Consider the following 26,043-nt stretch of genomic DNA (forward strand, 5'->3'; position numbering starts at 1 on the left):
ATTACCAAGACACGATGTATTTGATACATTTTTATAAATAAATTTAAATAATTTTCTTTTCGGCAGAGACTAAAGTGACCAGACGGTACTAAATAGAACAACATTAGGTGAAGATTAACTAGTAATGGATATTAATTAATAATGGATAAAAGAGCAGCGAGTCATCTACAAGGTTACTACATGTATGAACGCAGTTTTAACAAGCACGTTATTGCAGATGATACCGAGGTGCATAAAGCTTACAAAGTAGCTCAAGAAATGGGAGCACTTCCTTTTAATAGAACCAAAAACTTATCCTAGGCGACCACGCTGCCGGGAAGACTTCCACATGCAGGCGTTTAAAAGGGAAAGAATTTCGGCATGACGAGCCCAGCACAAAAGGAATCGAAACAAACATTTTCAAGGCGAAAATTGATTATGTTAATAGTAAGTTGTGTGAAGTATCAAACACACTTCTAGAAGATTATCAAAGTTCAGTGGCATGGTGGGCAGTATAACACATGCTCAGCAAGCGTAGTATGAACAAATCTATGAGGTCTGGTAGAATGCCTGATGTGAATTTACATGTCTCGTTACGAGAACTAATTAAAGATATATTTCATCAGATAATACATATTATTCCCTTTTTAATTACGTTTCCAACCGGTGGGTTTACTTTCGGATTTGGACTGGTTGTATGGATTTGTAATCTCTGCTTGATGCGTGTATTCGATGTTCACACTGTGTACTGCTTTGGTTCCGGGTACATTTTTGGGATGGTAATTATAGACAGACATTTAAAACGCAAGACACTGGATTGATTTGAATGATATGTCGTCAATCCTGATGGCTCTTATGTATGGACTAGTAGGTCTGAGGCGTGCTTATGAGCGCAGTTTGTAGGACTGGCGTTTGCATAGAATTTTGTATCCTAAACAGAAAACATTTACCATCGATATTGTTACAGAACAGCTACAACTCATCTATAACAAAGTATCTCATAATTTCATAATTTGTATCATTGCATTTATTACAATTGTGATTTTTAGAAATGTTCATGCTAAGATATTGTCAATGAGTCGAAAGAGCTGTATAATTTTTTTCCCTAACCCTTATTATTTTTATCACACCTGCCGCCTTTATATGAAAGTCATTATGTCTAGATCTATTTACTACTCTATATTGCTGTAGTTGTAAGTTTTACAACATTTGGAAGAAAATTTGTCGCGTATGAATGTTTTCTTCAAAACTACGTCATCAAGAAATCTATTGGTTTTCTAGCTGGGGCATGTATAGCGGTTTTTTGCAGATGGGAATTTGCAAACTTGAGAACTCTTATCTTAAATCATAACCAGTACTTCTCTGTTTCACGGTATATATTTAGCTTATTGCATTTTCTCGTCCTAATCACTGCCTTTATTGTATAGGAATGATTTGCTTATATTTCATGTATGAACAAGACGAGACAGTGTTGGTGACAAAAATTCTATATTAAATATTTTACAACTAAAAAGAAAACATCTCTACAAAAGGTTTTCTAAGTTGCTTGCATTTCATCCGTCTGTGGAAGTCTTTTCTTTTTGATTGAAAACGCAAAACAAGTAGACGAACAACGTAACATATTACGAGCAGTTATCTATAATGAAATACAAAAATTGAAGTTTTTTCAGGAGAAAGTTTCTTTGAGATACTTTTTATTCAATGAAACTTTGAACAAGTAGTATTATTGTTAAGTTTGAAGATTTCTCAGATGAAGTAAAATCAACCTGTAATATCATGTCAAAAAATGAGTTTCTTAACTTTTCGTGATCGATCGGGTGATCTCATATACAATGAACGGGATGAGATACTCCGAAATTACGTCGTTTGTGATCCTCAAATGCTTGTAGACATTTTGCAGTACTTGGTAAATGTTCCTGTACCTCATAAGCGAAATCGAACGGTATCTGACTACTGGCAGAGATTAGAGGACACAGGAATTGTTGATAGTAACTTACTAGAGCATATCTCCCGAGAAGGAATCTGGACACTTTATCCTTATGTTATTCGTTTCTTAGTGGTGACTCATCTACTTTTCCATCCTAAAATTGCTGACCATTTCAACCAAGTTGGAAAATTTTTTCTTTCCTGTCGACTACCGATGATCAATGTCATGTTAAATATCTAAAACAGCAATGATTACCCGCAAGACATTTTTACTTTGGAGAAATCATTCTAGAATTTATTCTTGTGCGTCTTATCGCTAAATGTTGTTAAGTGTTTACTTGGGATAAGATCTACTACAACGCAGCAAGATTTTTGACTAGCAATTCATGTCTATTTGTTCTCAACACCAATGAAAGTTGCGGTACACAATGATGATAAAGCACAGGCTATACTTGTTTTACAAAAACTGATTAGTTTTACTGAAGAGAAAATATATAGAGATTTCAACCCATACTATTTTTGTGAACAGTATATCTGTGGACCTGAATGTGAGCGATGTAGTTTCCTTGATAGAACACTGCGTTTGGTGAACCTCATAACACTTGCAAACGAGATATCTATAATTGACGGCTACAAACAGACCATTACCATAAGGTAGCACTTGAGCGAAAAGTATGATAATGTATACAAAACGTATTAACTACATTTAGTGACATATCGCCATAATAAAATGTTGCCATCAAGAATGATTTATACATGTTTCAATATTTTACATCTCTATAAATAATGTTTCTTTATTTTGCAGTTCAGTTTCACCTGCAGTCGACAAATGAACAACTAGGTCTGAGGATATTTTGCAGTCTAACCACATAACGAATACAAAGTAATTTGGTTTAGTGCTTAATATTACATATGTAAAATCTCAAATCTAAAATATTTTGTGGTATTACAGTACCAAAATACAGCAAATATACACATTTTTATTTTCTTCATACGTTATATCGGCTTGGAAGTTATTATCTGTTATTATTATTATTATTATATATATATATATAATATACAAATACATTTATATATTATATAAATATAAGATATATATATATATATATATATATATATATGTATATATATATATAGTTTTAAAATGTTGCTCATATTGGCACCTCCTTCGTTAGTCAGATTGTGGATAAACACTTAACAATTTCAGTGTCAATTCCTCTCATTCATCACTCATACCTGACAACTGGCTCAACGTGTAACGCCAGGATTTGCCCAAAGTACGGGGGGGGGGGCACCGATGTGTTCCTGACGAAAGTGAAGGTAGTCGGGCGTCGCTCGAAAGTACAGTTGGCTCTCCAATTCGAGACTACCTTCTGGACCTGAAAAATTGGGGTGGTATCTGGGTTGGTCTCCAATTAGGGGGCTAGCTTTGTGTTGAAGATTGTTATTTGGGTCATTGGAAAAGTGGTCTCGAATTAGAGGGGTCTCGGATTTAGAGGGGTATCAAATTTGAGGGTGCACTGTATATCACAAAAGCTTATTTTTAATCAATTTAAGATAAATATGTAGAAAATACATAATATTTTTCCCCAGCAAAAGTGATTTTTTTTTCACCGACGGGGGTTTCTGGCCCCAAACACCACCTTAGCGCCACACCAGACTGTCTCTTCCACACCTAAGTGTAACTCTACCACTTTGGCAACATTGGTAGGCCTATGCTGCGGTTAAATAAATGATATACCTGTAATTATTTTCCACTACAAGGCATTCATAAGGCACTTTGCCTCAATAGTGTCATTACCATGACCAAGAAAATACAATGTTACTATTATTTCCATTATGATTTTCAGTAACGCATGAGTTACAATTTATAGAGGGGAGTTATTTCCTATTTTTTCATTAACAAAAGAATCAACTTGAACAGCAGGAACTCAGATGTTTAGACCTAATTTTTTAACTTCTTTAAATAAAACAGCATCCATCGACATCTGCAGAGTTATTATTTGTGCTTAGTGAGACCAGCCTACCATAAAGCGTTAGTAAGTTGTTTTGTTTTTTTTTTCAATCAGACCCATCACCTAAAAACATCTGGAACAACTCACTTTAGAGCAAATGTAGGAGTAAAACGAGTCTCAAATTTTCGATTTTTAGCCTGGTTTAAAATATGGGTACAGGCCTAGATAGATATTCACGCAAATATACAGGCAAGTCATTCCAATTTCAGTGGAGCATCTGCAAATGCTATATCATCATACGTCTTTAGTTGACTAGAGGGGAAGAACTTAGGAACCGTTGGCATGTGATTGACATTGGCGTAACTGGCACGTCCCCCCACTTTTCAAACTAGGGGGACATCATATCGATTGTCCCCCCCCCCCACACTTTTCACCAATCTTCTATAATTGAAACCCCACTTTTAAAAGTGTATAGAAAGAATTACAATTAATGAATTTTGCCTGTTCACTTTTCCAAGTGCGGTACGTATTTTCCGGATCAAAACTTAGTAAAAACGCAATTGTTTATACATTTCGTAACCATCTCAGAAACACTAGATAGATTTCATGGGTGCAGCGGTTATCATAGGCTAAATTTATTGTGAAAACAATGTACTTAACGTTGTTAAAATTGGAAGCGTGTATACTTATTAGACCAGTATTTTTACAAACTCAAAAGTGCACATTATCTAATATAAACGATTTATTCCTTTTGTATAATACAGTATTATGACCCGTACGTATATACTAGTGTTTAATATTATCTACATACATAGCATTACTGTTTTTCCTAATTAAAAAAAATATATAGTTAGTCAATTGAATTTTATCGGACATGTCTATCTATTTCGATTTAGTAATACAACATTTTTACAAACTCCAGTGTTACGTTGACACAATCTCGCAATGACGTCATAATAATCAGTGCCGAGCCAACCCTAAATTTTCAAAAATATTTTTTTTAAATGAAAAAAACAAAAGGAAAATTATAATTAGAATTTAGGTCTGAGAGTACAATTTCCAGCAATCTAGAGGTGTCACAATCATAAATTTTCTTTTTTGAGCCCCAACCATCACATAAAATTTACTACAATGCAGCAAGTTTCAGAACCAGTAAAATATGTATATTTTTTATAAGTACAGGGAAAATTGCTAGAAGGCCCGATTCTTATGACAGTAATCTAATTAAAGTTGAAGTTATAAATCAGGACCAAACTCAGAAAACGATTATGTTTGTTGCAGAGATTATCAATTCAGATTTTAACCCGGACTATTTTAAGGAACATTACATCTGTTGACCTGTGTGCGAGAAATGTAGTTCATGAGATGGAACGGTATCTACGCTAGATGGCTACATACCAGACCAGTATTATACTGTCTTAATTGGGAAAAAGGTATATAAACAGATATATTAATGTTTTACCTTGAAAAACATAAACTATTATTAACGAACCTAATATAATTTTTAAACGTGGAGTCTTTGCAATGATTTCCAAACAGAGTCACAACGAACGAAATCTAATTGAATCTTAATTCACCTGCACTATTGCTATTTTTTGTGAAAACGAACACTTATCAGGCATAAGTAGGAGGAAACGGGATTAATAATTGAGTTAAATCTCATTAGGTGTACTGAGGTCGTTTAGTGCTCACGTATTATTATGTACACAACGGGACTTGACGTCCTATCTTAAGAATGAGGTAATTTATAATATTATAATTAAGCTTATTTCAAAGCCTAAGATCACAATGCAAAACCAATGTCTTTAGTACAGGTCTGGGATTCGCAACCTCCAGGTGTGAAAAAACTGTAACAAAATAGATCATCAAAGTATCGATCTCACAAAGAGAATATCAATCCATACTTTATATTATTTTAGGCAAAATTAATTACTTTTACAGTCATTACTTTACCAGATCGATTAGCTTTTCATGGCTCAATGTGATGATGTTTATGTACGTAATTACCTAACCTAGTTAACACTAGGCCTAAACAGCAGTAACTGCTGTTTTCATGAGCGCAAACCATGGGGAGACGAGGTGACACGTCCCTCCACATATTTTTATGAAGTATGAGAAAAAGCGTGTAAATATAAGTTTGGTTTTCGGCACACGAAGTAGGTAAAGTAAAGTAAATACATCAAAGACAGTTAAGTTTATTTCTATGGTACAATACAGAAATTAACAAGATCTCTATGATTGCTGAAAATCGCTGATAAAAAACAATTATGTGATGGTAATTAATGTTTTGCTATATAAGAGTGTCATTTTCGGCCATATAGAGGTATTAAACTAAAGGTACTATTTCCTAAACGTTTATCATTTTAGCCCCAACAATGGTGGGGCTGAGGTGGGTGTATAGACTCACGGCTTTGAAGAAGGTAAAGTAAAGTAAATACATCAAAAATAATGTGTTTAAGTTTTATTTTCTATGGTACATCACACATAATATTTAGATCCCTATGGTTGCCGAAAATTTTTGGCCATAATGGTGATGTGATGATGATATATAAGAGGGATATTTCTGGCGATGTAGAGAGGTACTATTTCCTCAAATGTTCGCACCTCAGCTCCAACCATGGTGGCCTGAGGCGGGTGTGGACTCATGAAATATCATCCCCCACCCCCTATACCTTTCCAAAGAGATCTGCACCCTTGGCTGTTTCATCTCATTTTAGTGGTTTCTAAATATCTTTAGGTTATCAAAAATATGGCTATCAAAACCTGTACCTAAACTCAACGCTGATTGTCTAAGTCCATGAAGAATGTTTTGTAAATCATAAACCATGATCTTACCACTTATTTTTCTGGCATGACGTAGGCCTGACTAAAGAAATAACTAAACGAGATAACATGCAACATGCACCCTATCATCATCATCATCATCATTATTATAATCATTATTATTGTAGCGAAAAGTGCTAAGTTCTCATTTGGTTCGAGTTCGAGTTTAGTTAAGGCGCCCTCTCATGTCTTGTTGTTAGGGTACCATCGAAGAGTATGAAACTGCAAGAGGTCCGACTGCCCTGATTTTGTCAATTGTATGCAGGCAATGGAAGTTAAAAGTACTGCCACGAGGTAAGGGGCGCCCTACACCTAACCTCGTACGCGTTGCTCTCATCTTTTAAAGGCCACTCCCCTTCGTGGAACTACTTTTTGAAATAGGATTGCTTTCCAACGAATCCCCGGCAGTCGGACCTCTTGCTTTATACTCTTTGGTACCGAAGAACTATCAACAAATTGATGCGTAAATGATGTACGTAATTGTACCTTTAATTAGTTATTACATATTCAATTAACCATACGCTTAAATCATATTATTATCTTTAGTTATGTGTAGCGGTTCCTTTGTGCGTTCGCTGTGTATAGATACCGTGCTGTAATTGTGAGTGTGGTAACACCTTTATTGTAATTATAGTTTTCCTAATGTTTTGAGCTTTATGATGTTAATATTATATAATGCTATTATATGTTACTATTTTAGAGATAACTATCAATTATGGAGATATCCAGGGCAATTACCAAGGCAACCTATAACAACGCTAACCGTTTTATTACTGTACCAACCACATCTGCTTAGACTGCATTCTACAATAAAACACACACGTGACTAGCCCAAAAAACTTGCATCTATACTTTTCCTTGTATTATTATTATTATTATTATTATTATTATTATTATTAGGCCTACTATACTATTGTTATTACTACTATAACTACTACTACTTGTTATCCTTGTAGTAGAAATCATCGTAACGACTTGTTGTTTTTTTACTGCCTCCTTTCCTATATCCGTCATAAAAGGTTTTTTTAAAAACATTTATAATAATATTCATACTGCTGAATATGCCAAACTATTTTTTATAGGAACATTGAGGCTGAAATTGCATAAAAAATAAAAAGAAAATAAGAACAAAGTAAGGCTGAGGTAAAATGAAATGAGGGTTTTTTTTTTTTTGTTTTTTTTTTTTTTTTTTTTTTTTTTGGTTTTTTTTGTTTTTTTTTTTTTTTTTTTTTTAATTATTTGTTTTGTTTTCGTTTTTGTTTTGTGTTTTTGTCTTTTGCTTTTTTTTTAAATAGAAAAACCAACCAACCTTATCTGTACCTTATATGCAGATTTATGACTATGCGATATTAGTATACTGCTCTACAATAATAATTAACTATCTTTGAAAAGTGTGTAAAATATGAACAAAATAAGAATATTTTAAGCCTGAAATTGGCAACAAAAAGTATGAGCATTGAGTCTGTGCAAAACATTACTGGTTCTTAAAAAAATAAAAAAACAAGTGTAAAGAAAGCGTAGCTAGAGCAGTATTACTTCCTGGAAAATCCATAGAAAAAACGTGCTGTAAAACCATGAAGGTTATTTCCTCCATTGTGAACCGTAGCGTAAAACGCTGTAACGCCACAAAAGGACAATAACTATGTTCTTGAGTACACAGTGCAGGGAAATAATACTACGAAACCAAGTTGCGTTTGATTTATATGGGATTCGAGGCGTCATGTAACAGATCGATTAGTTTCAGCCTCTATGATAATATGCTGTTTATGCATCCACTCCAAAAATAACGTTCAGAGTTAGGCCTACATAGAGAATTTTACTTTTAGCGTACTAACGTCTTCTATTGCAGTGAGTAGCGGACAATTATTGAAATACCATTACTGAAATGTGTAAGATGAGGATGAAGGGTAAGAAACATCATTGGTTATTAGTTTAGTTGTTGTTGACAGATAATTACATATTAAACTACTGTAAGCAATTTCTTTAAATGGATTTTCATTTACCGTACCAGTTCGAAAGATAAAGGAAATTAAGCACTTAATCCATGTTGTGACGTTATTCACGCCTTTAATACGTATAGTCAGATTTATTTGCATTACCCATATTCATGCGTTTGTTATTTGCAGTGCATCAATGGATTTGTGAAGTATGTAAGCGCTCTCATTTATTACAAGAAAGGGAATTATACAAAACTGAAAATCCAACATCACAGGATTTTTATTTAGGTTTTTTTTTTTTTTTTTTTTTTTTTTTTTTTTTTTTTTTTTTTTTTTTTTTTTTTTTTTTTTTTTTTGTGGTAAATCCTATATCCATTTTGTGAATTGCTTTTTTATCCTTGAAGATTGCAGTGATCTACTTAATTCATTGACAATCACAACTAATAATAAACGCAGGTATACATTATTATGGATAATTTCCTGTTAGAGCTGTTACAGAACGTCAAAAAATAAATAAAACTATTTCCTTAAAGAGAAAAATAATAAATAATTACGTTTAATAGTGGTATCATCATTATATATTCAAGTGGAGAAGAGACATATTGTAGGTATTCAGTGTTAACATGTATTGAATATGTATGTATGTAGTATGTGGGATTTAAATAGCACATAACATCTAGGTCTCTTAGAGCTGAGAGACTCGAAAAGAAAAGAAAAAATGCTAAATAGTAGTCATTTTCATGAGATCCGTGACTAATTTTAGGATACCTTTGTTTCTCAATGGATTTGGCAAGATGGACCAATTTAGATAAAATATAGCTCCTATATACCTCCCAGATATAGGGGGAAAGTCCCGTTTGGGGGCGTTTTTCAAAATGGCCGCCTGTTGATTTGGACGCTTGTATCTCGATAACCACTGGTCAGAGAGACTTGATTTTGGTCTCAAATTGTTCAAATATGCATGTTCCTATTTGTTGTAATACAACTTTTTATCATAAATTGGCGGGAAATGCGGTTTTTGAAAGTTTAACCTTTGACCTGGTAATGTCGTATCTAGTAACTACTGGTCATAGAGACTCACAATTGATTGCAAATTGTTCAGGAGATTCATGTTTATATTCGTCCTAATGAAAAACATATTCAAATAGTAACCGGAAACGATACATTCTGACCTTCGACATATTGTAGGGTCATTCCATGTCAAATCAACCAGATTAAAAAGAAATTCCTGTATGACCGTCTCTGATTTTGATAAAACTTTATAAAAATGATCCACTGTATGAAAAACCAACAAAAAAGAAAAAAAATTAGTCTCATATGATATGTAGTTTTGACTCCTCAAAAATATGGGGCGTGGTTCTTCAAGATGTGCAAACGCAATTTACTTTAACTTTGGAAGCTTATAACAGGAGATTGGTAATAGCTATCAGGGTAAAACTTGGTATTCTAACTTATTTTTCTCCATATTTCACAAATATGGCATTAGATTAACAGTTAAACAGTTAGATTAACTTTTAATCGAAGCTCGACTACGCCCACTTTGCTTTCGTCGGTGTAATCTGACACCTCGTCAGAGAAACTGGCCTCTCCTCCCCCCCCCCAATCGGGGACCTCGGTCCCCCGTCGGGCAAATCCTGGCGCACCCCTGGGACCAGTTAAATGAAACGTCCCAGAACACATATTTCTAAAAAAAATCAACTGATCGGAATGAAACATTCGGGAGAAGTTTAAAAGAGAACTAGCAAAATGATTTTTTGTTCTAGAGAGGATTTTTGATACGCCATTAATAATAGAATCAACCTTAAAATCGTTTTTTGGCCTTTTTTAATGAAGTAGGGTATCCGCTGCGTACGATCTTTGCATGTACGCTGTAACCATGGCTGTAAATTGTGATTGTTACAGCATGCACGCAATGATCGTACGCGGCGGATACCCTACGCGATGGATACCCTACGCGGCACTATTTACACTCTTTTGTTACTTTTTCGCCAGTGACGTCATGGTAAAATCGTATATAATCGCCTATAACTTCATAAAAAATAGCAAAAGAACGATTTTAAGGTTGATTCTATTATTAATGGCATATCAAATATCCACTCTAGAACAAAAAATCATTTTGCTAGTTCTCTTTTAACCAAGTTACAAGGAAGAAATTACTATGTGCTGGCGACGAATCAGTCAAGGGGGTAAATGGGAGGGCCATTCAATTTTTGAGGAACCAACCTAAATATCTCTTTAAAAAAATTAATGGATATAAATAATTTAAACATTGTATAATAACAGTCTGTCAAGTAGGGAAAAGCCTTATGTTCTGTTTTCAAACAGACATAGTCTAGATATTCTTCTTATTGTTGTTATTATTATTATCATTATTATTATTATTATTATTATTATTATTATTATTATTTAAGGATATTTGATAGTTAAACGTCTGTAATCAGTGAAAGATTTATTTATCTGTACCTGATTTTGAACTAATAACCAGATTTATTCTTTAAATGGAATTTAATTGAATTTTCAAGGCTTTTCTCCATTTATAATTGTGAAGATGGTATATTTTTTTTAATTCTTTGATTTTAAATTGTATCCTTATTACCTAACGCCATTCACAATCATAATGTTCGATTTCGTCTTGTCCGTGTGTTGTTTATTGACCCTGTGTGCAGGACTGGCACCATGATGTTTTCCGATAGGGGGAAGGGTACGAATAAATAAATAAAATAAAATGAATACATTTAAAACAAAAAGCAAAAATAGAAATCAAGGCACAACAAAAGAAAATGTAAAATCTCTGATAGGTCACCGTTAGCCACCATCCTAGCGCAATCCCGGACCCCTACCTAGGTGACTCGAGCAAAGGAACGGGATACACATTTGCCCTGCCACAGGCGAACAGGTACTTAGGGATGGCGGCCAAGACAAGGCCCACCCCGCCCCCCCCTCAAGAGAAAATGCACACCAATTTATGTTGTAAAGAGATATGCTTTAAGGTTTTTGAAAATGAATAGTGTTGCTGAAAGTGTTATAAATTCGGGAAGACTGTTCCACAGGTGAGATGGGTCTCTATTTCTGCCGTAATGTAATTTGTTTTGATTTTTGTGTATTTTTAATGTTTTTTTAATATTCTATATTGCTTATGATTGTCTTTTTTGTTAAGGTGATACAACACATTGACAGGCCTTGCCTTTGTTGTATTTCCTCCATCTTTATTTGTTGTTTATTGATGATGGAAAATAAAGATTGATTGATTGATAGATTGATGATGCTAATGTAAGAGATCGATCACCACAAAATGTGGTGTTTGTCTTAGGCAGAACTATCCCAGACTGTGAGGATGATCTTAATTTACCTTAGAACATTGGATGATAAATAATTGTCTAATGTAACTAGGAACCTTAGTGTCAATTGTTTTGTAAGTTATAAGTAGAACTTCACAAATGAGCCGTTTGTTGATGGACAGCCAATGTGGGTCATGGAGGAGAGGTGTGATATGTGCGTTTGGTCTTGCTCTTGTTATTAGACGAGCTGCGATGTTTTGAACCCTTTGAAATTTTCCACATATAGTCTCGTGGGAGACTATATGTGGGCTGATGTCCCCCACGAGAGCGTAGGCATGGTCAATATCTTTTAGAAATCGTCCAGGGTTTCGTAGCTCCCGGAACATGTACCGTAACATTTTAAGGGTTTCAAATCTTATTTAATCGATTCTAAAGTCTACTAATTTGTAAAAATATACATATAATTTTTTTTTCCTACCCAACAAATTGTGATTATGGGACAACTATCTCCGAGGGGCCCTGCATCTGGTCCCTCACTGCCCGTGTGCAAAGATCCATGCGACACTGTACTACTTGGAATTGCCCATGGGATTTCGTGTACGACAAAACTTGGTATGGTATACATCTGTTCTATGCCTGTTCTTTTAATACTATATTTTTATTATTTTGAAGATGTGTAATGTCATGAGTATACTATGTTAATATATAGAATTAGTTTTTAATCCAAAATTATAAAATGTATTTCATTATGTTCCGTACTTACAGATTTTGATGTAGCTAATCGTGAGTTGGCAGTTCAAGAAAGAATCATTACATGCATGTTGGTCATAAGCGAGTAAAAGTAAGACAGGATTCTACAATAAAGACTCACGTCAACATTGTTTTAGTGAAACTTTTCCTAATATAAAAAAAAAATATTACATGTTAACTTGTCACAGAAGTTAATATAACGAACGTCAACATGAATAGAACAATGGTCAATTATCTTCGTGGATTCAACTCGTTTGATTGCAGTTTTAACTTGCGTGTACTGGCAGACGATCAAGAGGTAGGATCCGCCTATGAACAAGCAAAAATACGAGGGAGACTTCCTTTTAACCGAACCAAAATCCTAATATTAGGAGATCACGGTGTGGGAAAGACATCGACATGTAGACGCTTAAGAGGAAATAGTTTTCGACGCGACGAGGCTACGACAATAGGAATTGAAACAAATACTGTAAAAGCTAACGTTAGTGATGTCAACAGTAAGTGGTGTGACGTATCAGAAACATCACTAGAAGACTATGAACGTTCTGCAGCATGGTGGGCTGTATCACATATGTGTAAAACCAATAAAAGCGAAATTTCCAAAACTAACAACAGACCTGGGGCGGTGGTTAAAGATGCAATCTACCAAGGTTTACATATAGTTCCACTCATCCTTGTATTTCTTTTTATTGGTTTAAACTTTGGTTTTGGGTTATTTGTATGGGCATATATAATTTGTTTTATGCCTATATTAGATGTTCACACTGCGTACCGTGCCGGTAGTGGATATGCTATGTCATTAGTGATTATAATACATGGACAAATTTGGTTAACTGAAACTTACAACGCATTACCTGAAACAGAAACTTCAAGGTTGGTGAATATTATCATGACAATGTTAGTGTACGGAGTGCTCACTGTTTTTGTTGGCCTAATGATTGGTGGCGGCGGCCGGACTGGCTTATGTGTGGCACTATGCTTTATGATTCCGCCAGAACAAATAGAACTGTTATATCCAAACTTATCAGACACGATGATGTGGGAAGTTCATAACGTTTATTTTGGACTAACCATTTGGATTTTGACTGTCTGCTCTGTGGCAATTTTTAGGTATATTCATGGTAAAATATTACATTTGAATCGGATGGCCCATCTATTACTTTCAATAACTGTTGTAGTCCCAATTGTGATTCTTTTTTACCAGGGATCGCATTCCGTATTATTACTGAAGTCATTTGGAACCGTAGTACTTATTTTTTTGATGGTAACAGGTTGTTTAATTGGAAGAAAATGTTCTGCTTACTGGTACGTGCCACAAAACTATCTGATTAAAAAATCTATTAGCTTCATTTTTGGAATCTGTATGGTAAGACGTTTGGGATGGAAATTCGTAGATTTGGACACTCTGAACTTAACAGAAAAACAATATAAATCTATTCCGTATTTTCTGTTACATATAATGCTATTTTTTATACCAATTGTATTATTCTTTGTGTATGAATGTTTATCATACATCAAAGTCATGAATACATTGTCTGTTCCTTTACCATACATCGGTCAGTCTTTGAAGGCAATCGTTCGTAACGAATCGTATCTGGACGCTAGACTCAGTCTATGGGACTTCGCTGGACAACAGATGTACTACAGCACTCATCATCTCTTTATGCCTAAGCAAGGAGTGTATCTTATCCTTTTCAACGCTGTTGAAGCGGTTATGAATCCAGATAAACAAATCAAACGGCTACAATTTTGGTTACAATCAGTTGCTATGCATGCAGATGTTGAAAATGTTGTAGTATTGCTTATTGGAACAAGAAGAGAAAGTGTGCATGACAAAACTGATCTGTTATATTTCTCAACACTCGCAAAAGCAAAACTCTACAAACGTTTCTCTAAGTTGATTGTATTTCATCCGTTAGGAAACATTGTGTTTTACGTCGAAAATTTACTAAGTACGGACAAAGAAATCAATACATTACGAGAGGTAATATACAATGAGGTCCAAAATATGAAGTATTTTCAAGAAAAATTTTTAATTAAATATCTTCTATTCAATGAAATTTTAAACAAGTTTCGACAACAAACATGCATTATTATAGGGTTAAATGAGATTTTAGAAGAAGTAAAATCAACATGTAAAATAATGTCACAAAATCAATTGCGTCAGTTCTTGGAATTCTTTGACAGAGCTGGTGATGTAATATACAATGAACGAGATGAAGCGCTTCGAAACTACGTAATTTGTGACCCTCAGAAGCTGGTAGACATTTTGCAAACCTTGGTAAATGTGCCTGTACCTCATAAGAGAACTCGGGCCGTAGCTGACTACTGGCAAAAATTAGAAGACACAGGAATTGTCGACAGCAGATTACTGGAGTATATTTGCCAAGAACATGCAATTTGGAAATATTTTCCTCACGTTCTTCGTTTCTTAGTGGGAACACACCTGCTTTTCCCACTCATTGTTACTAATCAAGTCGACCAAGACGGTAAATTTTGTCTTCCATGTCGACTGCCAAAGATCCATCTAACGTCAAGTATATGGAACAATAATGAACACTTACAAGATATATTTTATTTTGACTTCTATGAATTCCTTCCAGAATTTATATTTCTGCGTCTTATCGCTAAATGTTGTGAAGAGTTTGATTGGGATAAGATCTATTATAATGCAGCACGATTCAGGACCAGTAAATCATGTCTATTTTTCATCAGCACACTAGTCATTTCTGACAGAAATCTGATCAAAGTTGCAGTGCATAATGAAGACAAGGCTCAGGCAGTTTACGTGTTACAGAAAATGATTACTTTCATCGAGGAGATAGTTAATCGTGATTTCAACCCGGACTGTTTTTGGGATCAGTACTGCTGTGGTCCTGAATGTGAAAGATGTAGTTCTGTGGATGGCAAAATATGCTTGGTGAACTTAATAACATCTGATAACAATTTTATCTCTGAATTGGATGGCTATAGACCAGACCAATACCATAAAATTTTACTTACACCAAAGGTATGATAAAATCGTATGTTTCGTTCCTTTCTCAGAAAATTAACAATTAGGGAACTTCCAATACTAATATATCTCTAGCATGATTATTCAAACATTATAAAGCATACTCTTGCATTGCTATAATTGCTTTAAACTTTTTTGTAAACAATTCTATGAAACAATTTATAGATCAAAGTTTGTATAGTATTGATCAAACTATATGGGGAGCTATTAACAATAATGATCGTGACATGATCTTTGTTTTACAGTTCAGTTTCACATGCAGTCGAGAGTGTAACAAGCAGGATTAGGATTTGAGACCCTTTATTCAGGTGGAGAATACTAATGAAGCAGGCAGAGATATTAATAGAAGATTCACCACTGAAGAGTACCGATTTAGGAGTCGATGTAAATTGCATCCAATGACCTACTTATCTAGCCTCTTTTAATAAACTACTGTGTACCCATTTAAACGTGAGCAGTGAATAGTTACAAAAATTTCACACTAACAGGGAATGTTACGGTTTAACTGATTTGACATCCTCGAGAATCACAACTATAGCTAAATCTCGGTCTTTGTAAATAGCCTAATTGAGAAAGCTGTCCAACATACAGCTCTACGAACATTCAACCAATAATAAATTACTATGCACTAATTGGGGTAGGACCTGGTCACTCTACGTCTTAGTACTGCTTTCAAATATTTAATACATAATAACTGGCTTGGTAAACTTAACCAATGGTGCCGTATTCTTTGGCCATGGGCAACGCATTTGCTAATTAACACATTGTACGCATTGCTTAATTACCAAGGACTTTCAAAACATGTCCCCATTATTGGAAGAATTTGGCATTATAGGATACAGCAAGTAGTGAAGTAAGGATACAATTGTTATAGAAAGCACTTTCTTAAATACAGACTCTGTCTCTTATACACATCTAGATGTGTGATTGGAAACAATAGGCTGGGTGAGATTAGAATAAACAGCCTAAACAAGTAAACAGGAAGACCAAAACTAAACTTTGGAGGCAAATATATATACATATATATGATATTAAAGGAAGTTAGCCGTTAACACTGTTGAATAAATATAATATAAATCATCAAAGGTACATATACAGTGTTTAATAAGGACATGATGGAACATCGTAGGCTACATTGTAGCTTTTCAACGAATAAAGTCCTATGAAAAATCATTGTGTAATAAAATGCCTCCGACGGGATTCGAACCTGCGACCTCTCGCTGACAAGGCGAGCGTCATAACCACTAGACCACGAAGGCTTCATGGTTGAACAGGTCCAAATACCCGTCGGAACATTGTATTACACAATGCTATGCCTCAAGAGGGCGTTCGGCCAGATAAATCTGGAAATACGGCTAGAAAATACTGTCGTATATTATATATGATATTAAAGGAAGTTAGCCGTTAACACTGTTGAATAAATGTGATATATATATATATATATACATATATATTATATATATATATATTATTTTTAAAAATCGGATCAATCAGACAACTTTCTTCAGCAAAAATTAATATTAAATAATTTGCTTAAACAATACGGTACTGTAAAAATAAGAATAGGCCTACAACGAAAAGAGCAAGAGCAACAGAACACACCCATGTTCTTTCCCCGTCCGTGTTACTACTCGGATACACTACCCCTAATATTAACAGTCTGTGTTCCATCGTTAAAAAAACGTCAGAGATCCAAAGGGTTAATAGTGGGTTTATTGGTTTCCCATTAGGTAGATCGGAAAGCCTAAAATTATTTGGAAAGTAATTTTTTGTCAGTCTCTGATTTTTCTTGTGTGTGTGTTTTAAGATGTATCAACTTTTTAACTGAATGGTACCTTATAAGATGCAACGATGATTGATGGTTGTTTGATAATGCTTAATTATTTGTGAAGCTTCAATGGGCTCAGATAAACACATGCATGATTAAGCATGTAAGCACCGCTAATGACTGCACGTAAGCAAATGACGATTTATGCAATGGCCTCTGGGGTGGTTGTCGAGCCGTCTTGAAACCGCTTTCCATTCTTCCCTGTCACCAACTCTGACATCTCGGACACAATTCATCCAGCGCTTTCCAGGTCGTACTCTCTTCTTCTTCTCCTTTTCTTTTTGCTACTTTTCTACGTGTTCCGCTTCCCATCTTACTAAATCGTCCTCTTAGAAATTAAAAGAGTGCAAAATAAAAGTTTATGATAATAGTCGCACAATATTTTTTTGACATTGTCTAATAATTAAATGCAGTCTTTTTAGCTTTAACAATTATGTCTAGATATACTGTACCCACACCCGGCCACTTCGAGAGCGAGAAATACAAAAAGAATCAATCAGATTTGAATAAAAAGCAAAATATAAGAAATATAAAAATAAGTTAACATCTATAACCAGGAAAAAGATTTACTATAAAAATGAATTTGAAAAGCGCAAGAGTAACATATAAAATATGGGGCGTTATAAACACAATATTAGGTAGAAAGAAATATCAAGACATTAAGATGAAGTTGAACTCCCAGCAACAAATGACCGGATAGCAATAGCAAATGCGTTCAACTCATACTTTATCAAGATAGGTGAGCAAATGACACGTGATGATAAGCACAACATCAACACAGCTAAGTCAATATTACACAACATGTCAAATTCAGTGTTTTTTTAGAGCGGTATCAGAATCATATATTAATAAATACATTAATGACTTAAATATAAATAAGTCATGTGGTTGTGATGATATTGGGGCCTTTTATATAAAGAATAACTCAGATATACTGGCTAAACCTTTATCTCACATGATTAATACATCATTTCAATCAGGTATATTTCCTAATCAACTGAAAATTGCTAAAACAATTTCCGTGTATAAACAGGGAGAAAAAGAGAACATAACACATTATAGACCAATATAGTTATTACCCTGTAAATATCCAAAGTGTATGAAAGGGTCGTATATGACAAAACAATCGCCTTTTTGTGTAAATGTAATCTCCTACATGAATCACAATATGCATTTAGGGCAGGCCATTCAACTAATCCCGCCATCTTACAAGTACTTGACAAAACAACAACAGCAGCCGGAGGCCCCAGGAAAAACTTTCCATTGTATACACTAATTTGAATGATGTTCTGTAGTAGTAATCTAATACAGAGTTTAATCATCAGACCTATGATGAAGCAAAAAATAAGAACACTTCGAATTCAAAACAGGCAGGTTTATTCAAGAGAGAGGTTGTTACTCACAGCATTGTTGTTATTTTTGAATTTTGCCTTTTGACATTGACAAAAATATGAGATATCAATACCTCGCACTGTTGGCCATGGTGAAGTTCAGAGTGAGAGAAAAAATGATATGTAAAAAAATATAAAGTGATTGCAATGCCTGGTGGTCTGGCATATTCCAACCTTGTAATGACTGACTATTAATTAAAATGGAATGTAATTAAATCGGCTGCCCGATGTACTGTTGATTTTTATTTATTTATTTATTTTTTTTAATTTTGATTTATATGTTCGATGTATGGTTAATCAAAAAACAATCACAGGGAGAATATACATGTGCCTTGATTCTTATAACCTTTCCTCATCGATGCGTGCATAAACGTATTGTCTTGGAATTTGGATCTAACTTGTGTATAATGATATTGATAAACAATCGAAATTCTCTGTACCGGTACTATATTATTATGCTAAACATTTACAGAGTAGACTTCCTTATGTTGTTGTTATATTAGACTGTAATATTATTATCAAAGAAGTCCATTCAACAAACAAAATAAAGCATATACATATCAGAGTTATTAGGTTAAAGTTCTTAACGTTGGGGCATGCATAAAACGTACCGGTATTTCCTAAAATTTGGATATCTGAGATTGACAGTCAAAATTCTCTGTACTATTTATGCTAATTTAACTAGTGAACTTCCTTATGATTATCGAAATATAAATTTATATTGAGCTATGCAAAGTTTAGAAGTTAAAGGAGAGGACTTCCTTATACTGTTGTTGTATGGTTATATTAAACTTTAATATCAATTAAGACCATTCAACAAACAACATAAATCATATCAAAATTATAAGGTTAAATTTTCCATTTTGGTGCATGAATATAACGTAATTTTTGAGATATATGAGATTTACATGACATTTGAGAAATGTACTGAATATAAAATCTTAAATAATTTACATTTTAAACAGTAATCTATCAGATACACCGTACTCGCGCGAATAATCTCCCCGTTTGAATAAGCGCCCCTCTCGAATAAGCGCTATATAAATGTATATTCATTTTTTGAAACAATATCTTTTTTTTTTTTTTTTTTTTTTTTTTTGGACAGCTATGAGACAGTATCTTTCCAACTTTCCTCTTAGGTTTTTTTCTAGTCCTTTTTCTTCTTTTTTCCAGACAAACTAACTCACAGCACGTTTTAATTTTGCAATAATTAAGCCCTGCAATGATCCTGCTAATTATCTCAATCGGCAGATGGTAACAAGCATACACCACCACCACTAATTTCATCTGCTGGTTGAAACTGGCATTCTTTTCATGAGCCATGCTCTCCGGACGATTTCTTTTCTGCACCAGAGCCATTTGTAATCTTCGGTTTCCCCTTGAATTTTCAAAGCTCCCATAAGAACCCCAATATTCATATATTTCTATAAGCGCCCTGTATTCCACTCTGTTTTCATAAGCCTCCGGTTTGAATATGCGCCCCTCAAAAAGTGCAAAAAAATATTTTAAGCGCCCGGGCGCTTATTTACGCGAGTACGGTACGGGGATTGGTTATACTGTAAAGCCTTTGGAACCCTACAACACTAAAACTGCTATCCAACAGGCAGTGAATATTTTTGTTATTGTCAGAGATCTTCATCTCTTTTTTATTCTACCTTTCCTTCTATTTTTGTGCGCACGATATCTCAAATTTGCTGCGAGCTGCGCACATTCGCGCTTCAACGAACATTTAGCTTGGAATAGTCACAATAAGGTCTTCAATGTGCTCAGTCATGCGTGACGTCATCTAGGTGAAATTTTGCGTTTTTACACTATCGATCATATCATCCTTACCAATTGTAATTTCTCAATCAGGTCAAGGTTGAATATCACGCTGGCGTCAAATTTTCAAAATGCTCAAAATCACTTTTTACTAAATTAGAGCACGTTTCAGGCCATTTTAGGCATTTCAATTTTACTTGACTAGGTAATTTAGTGAAGAAATTAATGTAATCCAGGCAAGTGTATAAGGGAAACTTTAGTCTGATTTTCAGCAAAAGCTCACTGTGTGTAGTAATTGACCAACTTGATTTTAATAAAAGCTAAGCCCACATAGATTCTGAATTTCAACTGAAGAAAAAATGCATCATAGTTTCTTAATCAATCAGTATATAAATCTTACACTAGAGAATTAAATAATGTAAACTATCATTAACCGTTCACTCCAGAGTTCACAGACTTGTGGTTCCTGAGTTACGGTATGTCAAGAGGGAGTAGGTTAAACATACAGGTGGAATTTAGCCTTTTTTACTATTCAAAACCTAATTAATTAAACTTATGGTCTGTCAAAAAGTGGTCAGAATGAAACCTGACCAACCGTACCGGTCGCTACGGCCCTGCAGTTGGAAAGTGTCATTCTAAAACTAAAATAGTAAAATAGGGTGTTCTACAGAGTTCCATTCTTGGACCCCTGCTGCTTTTAATTTCTATTAATGACATGTTGTTTTTAAGCAATATTGGGGATTTAATAATGTTTGCAGACGATACGAATATTTGTTTTACAACATAACGATATTTATTATCACTGCATTTACAACAATGGAAAATGAACTTGATTGTTGAGTTGTTAAAGCCATGCGAGTTTAATTAAAGATTGTGTAATGTGAGGATAAACGTAACAGTTAAAATGAATACTGAGTATAAGTACCTTGAAGTTCTAAAATATTATTCGCGTTTTCAAGAAGAAAAGGAGAGAGAGAGATAGAGAGGTGGGGGGGGGTGAGGAGAGAAGAGAGTGAAGATTAGAAAATGATAGAAGTTGAAATGTATTCATCTTGCACCGCAGCAAGCACTGAATTTATTATTGCATGTTTTTAACTTTCTTTTTAAATTCTTTAATTTATTGAATAATATATAATCGTTCTATTTCTTTTCTTATTAATCAAATCGATACTACGCGAATTTGAAAATTTAAATTTAAAATATTGTTAAAATACGGATTGTCAAGAAAAAAAAAAGAAATAGTCAAAAAAAAAAAAAAAAAAAAAAAAAAAAAAAAAAAAAAAGCCGAAATAGATGTTATAGCGTTTATTAATAATGTAATTGTTTGTAATTATAGGCCAAACCAACTATGTAACAATGTCTTGAACTTTGGCCACACTAAACTGATGTGGTCAAGTTTTCAAGAGTTATAATATAAAGACTTATAATATAAAGTTAAGGACTAATAGTTTGATGTTTATTAACTGACAGTTTTCACCTATTTATAAAACCAACTTCGTAAACAGAACCATCAATTAAGTACCAGTTTTACCTCCCAAAGTTTTGGAACCTTGGATATATTATCTTACAAATAGACACTCCCAAAAGTGATGTAATGGTCAGATGATTAGGTAAGGTGACATCCAGTGGCGGCGCCAGCTGCGCACTATAGTTACAACCATAAATACTTAGCCCCACCAGTTAGGATGCCGCCATTGGTGACATCCCGCAACCAATGAGAATGACCACCACACCCAAAGTGGTATCTTAAGAAGGAAAGCATAGTTGGTATAAAAGAGACTTCATTCTGATGCCTTGAAGGCAACACCACGTCAAGCAACTTGTAAATATTGTATATACTACAGTGAATAAAGTACATATACAGTACAAGAAACAGTATACTTTCTCCGAGTTAAGCTTTACGTTTTAGCAGGGTGTAAAGAAGTACCTATGGTAAAGTTTGAATGAGCAAAGGAAGTCTACCCCAACAAGAAGAACAAACACACACCCAACTACATTACAATAAAATACGGAATTATCATTTGAGGTGCTGGAAATAAAGAAAATATGGACCGCCTTTTAAATTCATTCCCGAAAAAAGTCTTTATAATAATTTGCAATGTTTATTTCCACCATCCGCCTTCACAGCTTTTAGTTAAAACAGGTACAAAAATTGAAACATTTGATTTTTATGAAAACAGTATTTTAAATTTTATGCTTAAGTATCATAGAGGAAAGCTTCCAAAATCGTTTAATTCTTTGTTTAATATCTTTGATACATATCATACATATTACACTCGAAGTAAAAAAAAAATTATTGTATTAAATTTAAATCAACCAATATGGGTCAGCGAAGTGTAACATAGAGGGCCGAAGCTGTGGAATTAATTGCTAGAAGCATAAGAGAGTGTAAACATACATCGAAAATTTAAAAAAGTATTTCTAAATAAGGACATAAATGATAATGATAAAAAAAATGTATTCTTGTGAAAATAATGATATTTGTAGAGCGTGTCTTACTTATACAATAGTTTCCTTTCAATGATTTTTTTTATGTAGCTTTCCTATACATCACATTCATGCATATTTCGTGTTTTTTTTTTCATGTAGTCTTATTATGCATGTACACGCGTGCATACGCGCTTAAGTGATTTGTGGGTTCATTTGTATGTGCGCATGTATTTACAATCGTGAATGAATTGAGAAATTGTTTTGTAGTAATTGATTTGTAAGATTATTTATTTTTAAGTTAAAGGGCGCCACAGTTCAAAACTTTTGCTTGTTATGGTCCTTTTTCGCACCTTTAAACGTGTACTTTCTGCTTTCATGTATTGACATTTTTGTGTGAAAATAAAAATTACTCAGATTCAGAAATACTCATCTAATATGAAACAATTTACATACGGGGCCAATACAACATCTTAATGGGAGTGTTCCAAATGTTGATAATTCTTTGAGAAAAATAAATCTTTTCCGCATCGTAGGAAACGAGTTGTTTCCTATAGAATTTACTAGGATGCCCTAGTAAAAAAAAAAAAAAAAGAAGAAAAAATAGAAAGAAAAAGATTTGTTTTAAAAGGTGGGGGAGGGGGACATTCCTTAAGACCACACACACCTCAGCCCTACCGTAGTTGAAGCTGAGTTGCTAAAATTTGAGAAAATTGTACCGCTAGATGGCCGGAAATGATACTCTTATATACACAAATTCATCAGCATCACATTATCACCATTATATAGTCAAAATGAAGCGCCAACAAATTTCTCATAATCTTTATTAAACGACTTTCGCAATCAGAGATCTAAATAATCTGTGTGATGTACCATTGAAAAATAAAACTTTAAAACATTGTCTTTGATGTAGGCCTATTTACTTTACTTTACCTACTTTACTCAGGCCCACTAAGTGGGTACATACCTCTACCTGGCCGGAAATGACTCTCTTACAGTAAAATTCATCATCATCACATCACCATTATTATATAGTCCAAATTACCGGCCAACACATTTCTAATGACTTTTAGGGATTTTTGGCAATCACAGAGAGAATTAATCTCTATGATGCAGCATAGAAAATTAAAAAAAAAAAAGTTTTGTTTTCTCTCACTTCTCAAAAAGGCACGCGCACTCAAGTCATGTATAGGTAAATCAGATAGATACCGGTAGCTTGCTATTTATAAGAACATGTAATCTGGCTGTACAGAGGGCTCTTTCTTTAAAACCTGGGTCGATCATTTATACAGTACGGTTCATTTCAACAATTTTCAGGCATCTTTTTGACTCTTACGAAAACACATTGCCACCAAAAAGTGGGGGATCAACTTTTGTATGAAGTCTGAGAGTATGTTGTTGTGGAAGAAAAAGCCTGAGAAAACCACCCCCGGACTGGTTTGTCTACTTTGGTTGCTCTAGATATGCATCAAAGATCTTATAAACACAATTGGATAGCGTTCTCCGCGATTTACGCGTGCAAATTCTGTACTAAGGCATGAATGGCGCCCTCTTGCTAAATTGGAAACTTTTGAACCTTGACCGACGCTTCTATTTGTTACGCGTAAATCGCAGAGAACGCTATCTTGTGTTTATAAGATCTTTGATATGCACATAGAGATATAATAAGAATACTAGAGCGCTAACCGCAATGTATTCGATGTTCGAAATACGCAGAACTGTGTATGTGTACCATCCAAGATGGCTGCCATAGATTCAGCCAATCAAATTTCGCCTAAGCGCCGTCGTTTGCAATTGCGCCCTCAATTTACACAGAACGTTCAGTACATCATGTTTGAAACTCGAGCGTTGCGGTGTATAGGCGTAATCTACATGATTTTAATTTTCATTTCTTGGTACTTTTTTTTTGAATAGGATGCTCCACTTGGCCTCGTTTTGGATACGATAGTTTAATAATTTGTTATTATAATTTTCCATAATTATCATTAATAAAATAATAGTCAGTCAGAGGGCTTATTTATGGTAATAATATACTAAGCCTGAAGGTGGCGCTTTACTACGACGGCCATCTTGGATGGTACACATACATAACTCTGCATTGCTCCGCCATCTTGTCAGCACTCTAGTTGTTTAATAGCTCTATGGATATGCATCAAAGATCTTATAAACACAAGATAGCGTTCTCCGGGATTTACGCGTGCAAATTCTGTAATAAGGCATGAATGGCGCCCTCTTGCTAAATTGGAAACTTTTGACCCTTGACCGTTCTGATCTGACCATACAGTACACTGCCTGTGAACAGCAGAACAGGAACCATCTCAGATCCATGGCAACAGATAGGACGCCCTCTTCCAAAACTTATTACTTTTTCTCTTCGGTAATAGCGCATGAATGGCGCCCTCTTGCTAAATGGGAAACTTTTGAACCTTGACCGACGGCGATTTTTTTTTCCGTACGAAACATTTACATGAAACTCCACTCGGGCCGTCTCGGCTGAATCGACCCGAAAATCTCATTGCAGAATTCAGGAGGTCAAAAGGTCATCAACGGATAAACGTCTACAGAACAACTTCTGAGCTGTCTCTTATACACATCTAGATGTGTATAAGAGACAGATTCCAAACAAGATCAAAGGCGCAACGCATAAGCCTAAACTATAGATAATTCCTATTTGAATCATTACCTTAAATTTCCAAGCTTACTACCAGGGTTCGACAGGCCACAAATACATGACATATATCATAATTTATTGATAAAGTAGTTACCTGACTCCAGGCGAGGCCTGAGCCATCCTACTGGAAAGTTAAAGTTTTGTTGTATTTGTATGGTATGCCATCTAGTCTAAGTTTAATTGTTTTTGCCATTGCCAACATTAGTCTTACTAGGGTCTATTCTAAATATTTTAGGCCCGTTTTATTAGGGAAGACTATTTAAATTTAGTCATGCCTAACCATGGACCTATGGCCTAACTAGTC

At 34.4% G+C, this 26,043-nt stretch overlaps 1 protein-coding gene and 1 non-coding gene across 3 annotated transcripts; one reads left to right on the top strand and one right to left on the bottom strand.

Moving 5' to 3' along the window:
* Positions 1-3,829: 3,829 nt before the first annotated feature.
* On the top strand, positions 3,830-16,546 carry LOC117100089. Of its 2 annotated transcripts, XM_033239640.1 has the most exons (4): positions 3,830-3,944; positions 5,142-5,293; positions 12,664-15,658; positions 15,907-16,546. In XM_033239640.1, exons 3-4 carry the CDS (start codon positions 12,860-12,862, stop codon positions 15,946-15,948), a joined length of 2,841 nt encoding a protein of 946 aa, XP_033095531.1. In that variant the 5' UTR covers positions 3,830-3,944; positions 5,142-5,293; positions 12,664-12,859; the 3' UTR covers positions 15,949-16,546. The 2 variants fall into 2 exon arrangements, with proteins under 2 accessions (XP_033095531.1, XP_033095532.1); XM_033239641.1 differs by lacking the exons at positions 3,830-3,944; positions 5,142-5,293 and adding an exon at positions 8,132-8,590.
* Positions 16,547-16,847: 301 nt separating this feature from the next.
* Positions 16,848-16,920, bottom strand: Trnat-ugu. The gene has a single exon. It is a non-coding gene; the product is annotated as a tRNA-Thr (tRNA).
* Positions 16,921-26,043: the final 9,123 nt, after the last annotated feature.

This window comes from Anneissia japonica, unplaced genomic scaffold, assembly GCF_011630105.1.
Source record: "Anneissia japonica isolate Jap-2015-1 unplaced genomic scaffold, ASM1163010v1 scaffold439_len473750_cov173, whole genome shotgun sequence".
Lineage (NCBI taxonomy): Eukaryota > Metazoa > Echinodermata > Crinoidea > Comatulida > Comatulidae > Anneissia > Anneissia japonica.

What these genes read in the sequence shown, in the direction of transcription:
- LOC117100089 (XM_033239640.1), top strand. Translation starts at nt 12,860, where the DNA reads ATGAATAGAACAATGGTCAATTATCTTCGTGGATTCAACTCGTTTGAT. An exon ending in AAATTTTACTTACACCAAAG is followed by an intron (nt 15,659 to 15,906) that starts GTATGATAAAAT and finishes TTTGTTTTACAG; the next exon opens with TTCAGTTTCACATGCAGTCG.